General features: G+C 44.3%; 1 protein-coding gene across 1 annotated transcript; it reads right to left on the bottom strand.

Moving 5' to 3' along the window:
• Positions 1-5,566: 5,566 nt before the first annotated feature.
• Positions 5,567-8,820, bottom strand: LOC148036863 (uncharacterized). Its single transcript, XM_087675786.1, has 3 exons — positions 8,128-8,820; positions 6,922-7,537; positions 5,567-6,664 (listed from the first exon to the last, which is right to left on the bottom strand). The coding sequence occupies exons 1-3, from the start codon at positions 8,647-8,649 to the stop codon at positions 5,811-5,813; spliced, it is 1,992 nt and encodes a 663-aa protein (XP_087531912.1). The 5' UTR covers positions 8,650-8,820; the 3' UTR covers positions 5,567-5,810.
• Between the last annotated feature and the right edge of the window lie 1,626 nt (positions 8,821-10,446).

Genomic DNA, 10,446 nt, shown 5'->3' with positions numbered 1-10,446 from the left:
GGGCAGGAGACATTGATTCCAGGAAGTCAGTTTCTGGTTATTGTTTCTCTTTGGGTTCAGGAATTTTCTCTTGGATTAGTAAGAAGCAACCAACAGTGGCATTGTCTTCTACCGAAGCAGAGTACAAGGCAGCTTGTTTTGCTGCATGTGAGGCCGTATGGTTGAGAAGGATTCTATGGCATATGGGAGTGCAGGATGAAGAACCAACTGTGCTGAGATGTGACAATCAGAGTTGCATCGCCATTGCCAAAAATCCAGTGTTTCATGCACGCACCAAACATATAGAGATCCAGTATCACTATGTGCGTGATTTGATGGAGGATGGGATAGTGGAATTGGTCTACTGTCCAACAGAGGAGAATGGAGCAGATATCTTCACCAAAGCACTTACGAAGGATCTGCTTCAAGTTCATCTTCAGAGACTCGGCATTGGGCCGAGGAGATAGTTCACCTATGGGTGGACATTGAGGGGGGGTGTTAGATATGATCAATGCCCCACCCTCATTAGGTGCTACCAATGATCCATGGTGCTCAAAGTTGTAAGGCCCCCATTATGAGGAGAAGCCAAATGTGAGCCCGGACATTGGTTGAGTCCTGACTTGTATATCAGATGAGGTCTATGTGACCGGATGGCAAAAAGGTGACTGTTGTGGGTCTAATCTTTGGGTTAGACGGAGTGGTTAAGCTGGTAGCAACTCGAGGCACATTGCATTGAGTTGTGTGGTAAGGGAGTTAAAAGGGGCCCCTATTGTGGGGTCCGGGGGCCGCGGAAGCGGCCCCTGGCTGGGGGGTCCCAGGGGGGCCAGCGGCCCCCCTGGCGGGGGTCCGGGGGCAGCGCCCCCGGCCCGATGGTAAAGGGAATATTCCCTGGAATATTCCCTGGCCGACTAGTGGAGGCTCATATGGTAGGTCGGTCAGCAGGCCGACCTAACGACCTTCGCGGGCTATAAAAGCTAAACCCCTTCGCAGCCATCTTACACTCATCTTTCACCCAGTCAGAGTTGTTGTTCCAGCTAGCCTTAAGCTCTTCACCTATCTTCTGTCTAGATCGCCATCTAAGCTTCATTCATTGGAAGCGCACGGGTGGACAGAGCCATCTTTGTATCAGTTGTTTGGAGTTAAAGAATTTTACTGATTCTCCTCTTATCTGTTGTGTACTCTCTATCTCTTTCTCAGATTCTGTTCGCTGCGCCGTGTAATATTTTACATTTATATACCTTAATCCTTTGTGTAGGCGAACCCTGATGCAGTTGAGGATAGCGAAGGGGGGACTAGCAGTAGCGGTGGCGGCAACGGCAACGGTGGTGGTAGCGATGATGATGCCTCTTCTGAGGAGATATAGAGGAGCCCCATGCATGCATGCCTCCCCTTGGCTTGTAATTTTCATTTTTGATATGTATTACTTTCAGCTAGTGCTTGCGACCATGACGTCACAAGCACTAGAACTCATAATGTAAAAACGTCAAAATCTATATATATGAAATTTCGTGTGCTACATACATTGTTTTGTTTTCAGTATCCAATCTTTGAAATAATCTTTCTCTGTTTTCCCTAAGCATACAATTTGATGTTGATGGGGGGAAAAAACCAAAGAGCATGTGGCTTTGCAAGCCACATGCTCTTTGGTTTTTTTTTTCATACCTCTGTTTTGCGCATCTATCAGTGCGTCTAAATTGCAGGATAAATGCGCGTCTATTCTCGTCAAAAACTTTCAGAGTAAACGCAGTTTTAGATGCGTAGATACATGCTTGTATAGATGCACAATATGAATATGTCTACTTTTTTATAAATATGATTATATATTTACATAGCACGTTTATACGTGCGTCTATAGCCGTGTTTAAGTGTGCGTGTAACTCTGATCATAAGCGCGCTTTTAGACGCGATTTTGTAGACGTGGAAATAGACGTGTTAATAAACGCGCTCGACATTTTTTTTCATAATTCAAATATTACGTCTACAAGCGCGTCTATGGAGCCTTTTTATTGTAGTGTTGGGTGGCATGAATCATTACCCGTCTGAACATAACCTGTATTTTGCAAATCTTGCATCTCTCCAAACCATTCTGCATGGCTGGTCATATGATTGGATGCACCTGAATCAACATACCAAACATCATCATGTGTTCCCTTTCTTGTAACAGCATTCAGCATATGCTGTATAACAAACAGACGTTCACTTTTGTCTTTATTCTGTCGTGAAGACGATGCATAGTTTCCTTGCTGCAACTTACTACTGGGTTGCAATATGACCTATTTTGCCACAGTAGTGACATACAATACCAAAGTTGTTAGAACCTCTGTTTTGCAATCCACCTCTTCCTCTAAAGCTCCCCCTGCCTCAAAAGTTACCATGACCTCCTAAAACCTGCATATCGCAAAATTGTTGATTCAATTTATTTTGTTGGTTGTCACTACCATGTCCTGTACCACGGCCTCTTGAAGAGGACCTGCCATGTCCCCTTCCTGAACTAGAGTAGAAAGCTTGGACCTGTTCACTAATTTTTCCAGATGTCTCACTTTGCATGTTGATCTCTTCAGTGATCATAAGGGAGACCAACTCATCATCGAAATCTGGAAATGGCTTTCTGACATATATGGAAGTTACAAAAGACTTCCAAGCCTTTTCATTGTTAAGTCCACCCAAGGTAGACTGATGCCAGGAGGCATATTTCACGGTGGATTCCGTAAACTTTGATGACCAGGGCTCATACTCAAAGTGGATTCTTTGTGCGAGAAGTTAATGGGGACGCCTATCCTTTTCGGGCGTTTCATTAATTTAGTGTGTACATGGGTGATTCCATAGCGGGTAATTCCGCAAAATGCATATGAAATTAATAAACGTTTATGAGTTTAGAGTGCGTACTCGTAATAAATTAAGGTTAGGATTGATTTCTAACCAGTTGATTTATTTATGTAGCTGAAGACTGCTAGGTATTCACTTTTGTCGGTTTAATTGTATTATTTTACTAACGATTGTGAATGCTTTAGTTAATGTATAGAGATAGCAGCAGTGGCGGAGGAAAGCATTGGAGGATAGCGAGTATTCGATTTATCATTTATATTTTGATGGGCGCATACCTTAGACATGGCGCCTATATTTTGTCGCGCCTATTTATTGAGGCATTGGATATTTATTTATTATTTTGTATGCGCATGGGCGCATGATTATGTTATTTGTACTTGGACATTGTATTGGGCATGCCAGACTCTTTGGGCACCGTCCGTTAGCTTTATTCCTATTTTGTGCTAAAGCAAACTCAAAAGCTAAAAGCTTGCTATTTTGTAATTTAGGCCATTATTTGAGCTTGAAGATGATTAATACATAAAATACATGCTTTGTGGAGCGCTCACACAAGGCATGGGGGGATATTGCACCTAATTGGTCTCTTGTTCATGTCGTTCATGCTTTTTACCTTGAATTTTGTGCAAAAAGTAGAGTCCTATTGTTCTTGGGGACCTTCTGGCATTCACTACTCGAGCGTACAACATCCGATCTACGCACCGTAGATGACACCAAATCATCATCATCGGGCATTGCATCAACCGCTGCCAAGGTATTTTCAATGCTCCTTACCTTCAGTGCATACTCATTGATAGACATCTTCCCTTTCTTCAATGTATTCAACTCTTGCTTGAGTTGAATCTTTCGTGCCTTTGTATTTACCGAAAACATACTTTCAAGTATGGTCCAAGCTGCATATGAATTCTCTACATTTCTAATATGTCCCAACATATTATTGTCAATTACTACAGACAGCCAATACATGACCTTTTTGTCTTTTTTATTCCATTCCTTCCGTGCCTTTGTCTCTTCTGCAGTTGGAGGATCACTCACCTCTGGCTCCTTTTCTTCACCTGAAACAAACTCGTAGAGGCCTTTTCTAATAAGGAAGTTCGTGACACGGAACTTCCATGAAGGGTAGTTATTCTTGTCAAGCTTCTCAATAATGGGGTTTCCACTATTCTCTGCCATTATCACAAAACTAATACCAAATAGCAACCAAATTTTCTGCAACCCTCGACCTATAGTGCACAACAATATATCAGATAGCTTTTTTCACTGTCTGCTCAACAATACATGCAATTTGCAACTAGTTTGCAGATAAACCCTGTGTTTATTCACTGGTAAACACCTTTGAACTTACAAATCTGAAATCTGTAACATGTGCACATGTATACGACATACACAGCTGAAATTGCAGGGTATCTCGAACTGTTGTCCGCAACCTTGCAAGTCTAAAATGGGGCCTGAAATGACCTCGGATGGCCAAAATAGCAACGAAATCTTTAAAAGGGTAATCTGCAGAATACACAACGCTCTTCGCACACACCAAATCTCACTGCAATCTGAGATTTTTGCTCTGCCCTACCTCCGGTGCCTCCACAGGCACCGTCCAAGAGAAGAATTAGAGAATGGAAGAGCTTCTTACCCGTTGCTTGCTTGCTCAAATCCTTGGCTCCTCTCCTTTGCTTTAGCCTTCAAAACCAGCCTCAATCAGTGATGCAGCTTTGATACCATATCAAGAATCGCGTGGTGGGGGGAACTTGCTCAAGATGTTGCACCGAACACACAAAGAATGCAAAAGGAGCTCACTCAAAAGATAAGAAGAGAGATGGAGGCCAAAACGTTTTCTTGCTAGTTTCTTCTCCTTCTTCCACACACTTTACAATGTACACAAAGTGTAGATAAGATACAACATAAAGGAAAGTGGCCTACTAAGTCAAATAATGTATAACCGAGTACACTAGTCGACTGGCACTATAACTATACCAACTATAAATAGGTGTAACAACTTGAATATAATAAGTAATGAGTCAGTGGCCATGTGAGAGTCATAATGACCACCGACGTGCTAAGTGTAGATGCGTGGACCTATCTAACTAGGCAGTCCATTATTAATATCCGCATGCTTTGAGCTTGTCATCTCAACAAATCTCTTGTCACAATATCATTCTCTTTCTCAAACTATCTCATCCACATACTATTTTAATCACAATAATGAGTCTTGTGTGAAAGATGCTTTGGTAGATGAGGATCTAAAAAGCATGTTGGAACAAGCCTCATTGAACCTAAGGAATCAAAATGTGAGAAAGAGTTGTTTATGAAAAATGATGTTGAGTAAAAATCTTTTTATTTAAAAAGTTGGTGTTTGCATGAAAGCGATGGAGTGATGGGTTGGTTTGGGGTTATGAATTGATGCTAAAGACTTCATAGAAGTATGCATGAAGCAAAGCACCGACAATTAAACTTTCGTTAAAGCAAGAGGGTTGTAGATAGCTTCTTTAGCAATTACATAATTGACACTCAAACATATACTTTCACACAGGTGAAAAGCTTCTCACGGAGCTGAAGATGGCTTCTTAAGGCAATATTTATGGATAGTGCTCAAACGTATTCTGTTACTTCAGTGAAGACGGTTTGAATGGAAGGTCTTTTAGGTTGCATGAATGCAACTTCGAGATGTAGAATTCTTAGTACTTAAGAGTTTGACATTATGTAGTGCCTTTGGCAATGATCAAAGTCCATTTGTGCGAAGGAAAGCTTAACATCGTGATAATAAGACTTGAGGAAGGCACGCGATCAGATTGCATAAAAGCTAGAGGTTCAGGTGGTAGTGCGTACATATTTTGCTGTGAGCTGAAAGAGAAGGGTGCTGGTACTAATAAGTTTGCTGGTAATTAAGAAAGACAGCTAACTACAGGGCGCATAGGAGTGCTTGTGCTTATTTGCAACGACAGCCAGCTAGATCAGCAGGTCGCGATGACTAGCCAAGTAGTTAGAAGATAGGATACAGAATTGCTAATAGTTTAGCTATGGAAGCCGCGGCCCCTAGTGGGGACGAGAGCGATCCTGTTAGTGGCTGGGGCAATGGCGCTGGGTGTGACAGTGAGAGCAGCCGCAGCATATAACGCAGTAACGGTGTCGTCTTCTTCGTAGAATGCGTCCTCCTGGGAGAGGTCGCTGATAAGGTCGTCGATGCGGGTGGTGGTGACGTGCTCCATGATGAAGATGTGGGAGTAGCGGAGGCCGTCGAGGTCCTCGTTGGAGAGGGAGTACTTCTGGCAGATGTCGTCGTTGGCGCGCTTGAAGCGGACGGTGAGGGCGAGCGGGGTGCGGGCGACGTAGAGGTCTGTCTGGAGGTCCTTCTGGAGCTGGAGGAGGGCGGAATATGCGTAGACGGTCAGGGCCTCCAGGCGGAGGGTCTTCTTTATCATCTGCTGGTACGAATGGCGCGCGACGTTGTCCCACAGCAGCATCGGCGATAGGCCGCTGCGGGAGCCCGCGAAGGTGGTGTCCGGCGTGCCGATGTACTCCGGGTTGCTCGGCGGCATCATCTGGTACTTGTTTCTGGTCATGTACAATCCGCACGGCACCGTCGCCCCGATCCACTTGTGGCCGCTCATGGCTATGGAGTGCACCATTGGCAGCCGGAAGTCGAAGTTCGGCCCCCTCTCCACGACCAAGCCCGCCTTGTGCGCCATCTCGATGTAGGGCATATACGCCGCCCCCAGCGCCCCGTCCACATGGAACCAGTAGCCCGTTCTGATGTCGAACACGCTCGTATCGTCCTCGTTGTAGTACACCTTCCTCTCTAGCAGACCATTCTGCAGCAGTATCGGCCTTAGCTTCTTACATGCCGTCGCCACGTCGTCGTATGCACCTGCGTACATATACATATACAGACATCACGATATTGCTGAGAGCTCAGTCTCAAAGTACATAGCCACAAGAAGCTCTAGACGTCTTCCCTCAACGGAACTCGCCAGTGAAATTTTCCTTAAGGAAAATACCCGTTTCGCATGTAGGGTAAAAAGCGTGTAATCGTTCTAAAAGTTCTTGTGTGCATATCAGCTAGCTTAGGTGCGCATTCGGTTATCTACTAGTAACCGTGAACAGCTTTCCATGCATGTATCTTACCTTTGAACGTTGTTCCGTAGTTGAAACACACCATAATTGGGTAGCCCTCGGTAGCAAAAAAAGCTACCAACTTGCAGAGTGCCTCTATATCAATAGCCCCACTATCATTCGAGGGAACCTCAGTCGGCCACACTCCATCCTCAGTGATGGGGCACTGGCCCGGGTATTTGTCAGTCCCTTCCGCATAGAAGGTGCGAATGTCCAGTATGGTCATGCACTTTGTCACAGAGTAATGTGTATCTTCAGAGAAGAAGGCAATGGGTGTATAGGCATTGGGCTTGTCCTCTGGTGCCTTAGTTTGATGATAGATGATGCGAGGTACTTTGATTTGGGTTGTGATAGTCCTTGCCCCCTGTTTTCTTTTGACAGTCTTTGTAGTGGTGTCAATCAACATCTTTTTGCCACCCAGGTAGTCCCTAGCATTCCACATGCCATAGAGGTTTCCCTCGGTGCAACCCATTGTGAGGCAAAAACCCCAATAGGATTCTGGATCATCAGAATCGTGTGGATATTTGGCGTGCCAAAGCTCGGCATAGTAGTCTAAAACAGCACGCTCCATGAACTTGGTGTTGAGTGTGAAGTTACCTTCTACAAAGGCGTCACCAATATTATTCAGCTGAAAAAAAAAAAACCGGAACGTCATGTAAGGAACCAATCACTAAAATGAAATACACGATGAGTTCAATGCTGACAACACATCTAGGGTCCTTTTTGGAGAAGGCGCTAGCCATGGATTAGATCGATGAGCTACATTGAGTTCGAATAGCCTTGGCTTTTCTCAAAACCCACATGTAGAATCACGAACTCACAAGGGTTGAAACATGCAAGGGAACCAATGAAATGGAGGCATATCTGAATTATTCCATTGAAACCAATGGACGAAATAAGTAGGTCACCAAAACGAAGGAGTAATGTGAAGCAAGTTGGTGAATAATATTGGTGTTAAAGGCCCGCAAAAGTTGAGGAGGTTTTTTGAAATGGGATAGGTCAGTCTTACTATTACAAACCCTTCCTAGAAGAATTTGCAAAGCATCAAGGTGTACAGGTTTTGGCTCCTAGACACGAACGCTTAAAATAATCAAAAGAGCTTTTCACAACGGACATGGAAACCCAACAGTTGTGAACGGACGAGAGAAAAGCATTAGAGAAGTTACTGAGAATTATAGCGATGAGTTTTAGAGTAGGAATAAAATGCAAGGAACGTACAGAGTAGTCCATGTAGTTGGAGAAGGTCTTCTCGTACTCCAGGAACTGGTTGCACTGATAGCCCATAAGAAAGGACTTCTGCTGGGCATGGTAGTTCTTGGCAGAGTTGATGGCGCGCAAGCGCTTGAGGGAGGAAAGGCCGCCATGGTGGAGGTTGAAGGTGTGATAGGAGTTGGGGAGGCCCGGGACCTCCGGGTAGGGCGAGTCCTGATCCTTGGTGGGGTCAATCACGGGAAGCGTCCGGTGGGTCTCCAGGTAGTCGGTGACCGCGAGCTTCAACTCCTCTTCGCTTGGGAGCTGCAGCTTCTTCTCCTCCTCCGCCTCCCAATCAATAGAATTATCATTATTGTCTACTCCTTTATTAATCAACGTCTCCGCAAGCTGCTGTCGCTTCCGCCCGTCCACAACCACCTCAGAAAATGCTCCTACGTTCCCCTCCGCCTTCCTCTTTGACGGCACATTATTATTCACAGCCTCGTTATAATTATATTTGCCGCCATTGTGTGCAACAGCTGAGGCCATATTCCTGTGTTGACTGTTACCAGCTTTCTCAGCTGCTTATCACTCTATAACTTCTTTTAATGATAGTCAATTGATATGATAAAACACTTTGCATTGCAACTCCCCCCTTTTATAGGCTTCTGCAACCCCGCAGGCCTCGCTTTCCCGATCCCCCTGTCTATGCTGATCTCTCTCTCTCTCTCTCTCCCCCTCTCGGCTGTGGATATATCATATATATCCGCGTAAATCTTAAAACCGTAAAAAAAAACCGGCTGATGAGCGACACGTCCCAAAAAAAAGAGGTGCGACCCGTATTAGGATAGCTATCCTCGGCCCCCCCTCCCCCTCTCTCTCTCTCTCTCCCCGTCATCATCGTGCCCATCTTTTCTACGTTCTGACATCTCTGGCTTTTGGCTTGGAGGATCACATGAGAATACCATCGCAGACTGCGACGAACTTCAATAATGCAACGTTACATTGTCACGTGGTAGTACTATACCCGAGAGACTAGAGTAGAAGAGTAACCTGGACGTCAAACATCTCGTGAGTGGTCCGTTTCTGACCACAGACCACTCACTATTAGCTAAGCCCACATTTCATCTACTCTCTCTCCGTATTTACTATTAACGACATGATTTGGCATTCTTATGTCATATGTGCACGGCGATAAAGCACCAAATAGCGCATGTACAATGTACAGTGCACATATGGCTATCCTCACGTACCACCAAAAAGAGCTTGTACAATTTTGGCTCTAGTTCCTGTAATGGTACCGTTCAATTCGAGCTCAGGTATTGAATTTCGCAAAACAAAGCCTGCAGGCTGCAATGATCATTCTAACTATACAGTACGTCTTTCTAGACGTTGCTTTAGTACATGACCGGCTGTAGACCTCCCAACAGATTCCCTATATTGCGGAGGGCGGATGATCTAGGACCTATAGCGTAATGTAAAACAAAAGAGAGTTCATTGAATAATATGTAGCCAGAAGTGACTCTGCATTCACAAATCGAAGTATGCAATGGTTTCCTTTTTTAAATAACTCCATAATGCTTTTAACAATACGATATGGTTTTGGTAGAGGGTGCTGTAGTAGATCGATTACACACCTACCAACATTGTATGTTGGAGGGTCATATCTTGGTCCACTTATAGAGTAATGCAAAACAAAATAGATTTGATCAAACAAATGTAACTATAAGTGATATTGCACCTACAAATCATAGCATGCAATGATGTCTTTCAATAAAGCAGTCCATATGCTTCTAATCATAAGTCCTAGACAGAAGCATGCATATTCAGGTCATGCACTCCCTATGGACCGATTACTCGCAACCTCTCACATTGCAAGGTCTCCTTCCATGGATTCCTACCTACTCAAATCATCACATATGAAATATGCCATGTCATGCTTTCCGAAGGACTACTACTTTCTAAAGCAAGCAAAAATATTCAAAATAGTAGATAACTCAAGTAGAGGACTAACCAATTGTTGTAGTCTAGGATTTTTCGGTCTATCTAACCCAATTCCATGAGCCATCCAAGAGGATGCCGCCATGCCTGAATCTCCAATCTGAATGAAGGACATTTCTCTCTCTCTCTCTCTCTCTCTCTCTCTCTCTCTCTCTCTCAATCGCTCTTCCTCTCTCACTCTCTCAATATATTAGCCCCTTCTTCCTTGCTACAAAGTCTCTGCCTCTATACCTATTAAACTTGAGCCAAGTGCAAGAAGGTGAGGAGATGAGATGGAGATTTCTAGAAACTAAGTGAAGGACAGCCAAATAAGAGACCTAGAACATGATTCACACGCAAGTTCTC

This window comes from Lygodium microphyllum, chromosome 4 (assembly GCF_053477565.2).
Source record: "Lygodium microphyllum isolate KBCC chromosome 4, Lygodium_microphyllum_v1.1.10, whole genome shotgun sequence".
NCBI classification, from domain to species: Eukaryota; Viridiplantae; Streptophyta; class Polypodiopsida; order Schizaeales; family Lygodiaceae; genus Lygodium; species Lygodium microphyllum.
The sequence above is the reverse complement of the archived record's forward strand: the minus strand, read 5'-3'. Positions and strand labels throughout refer to the sequence as shown.

Excerpts from the sequence above, each read along its gene's own strand:
- LOC148036863 (XM_087675786.1), bottom strand. The coding sequence starts at position 8,649 with ATGGCCTCAGCTGTTGCACACAATGGCGGCAAATATAATTATAACGAG. Across the intron at positions 7,538-8,127 it reads CCAACTACATGGACTACTCT|CTGAATAATATTGGTGACGC; the intron begins GTACGTTCCTTG and ends TTTTTTTTTCAG. Across the intron at positions 6,665-6,921 it reads CTACGGAACAACGTTCAAAG|GTGCATACGACGACGTGGCG; the intron begins GTAAGATACATG and ends ATATGTACGCAG.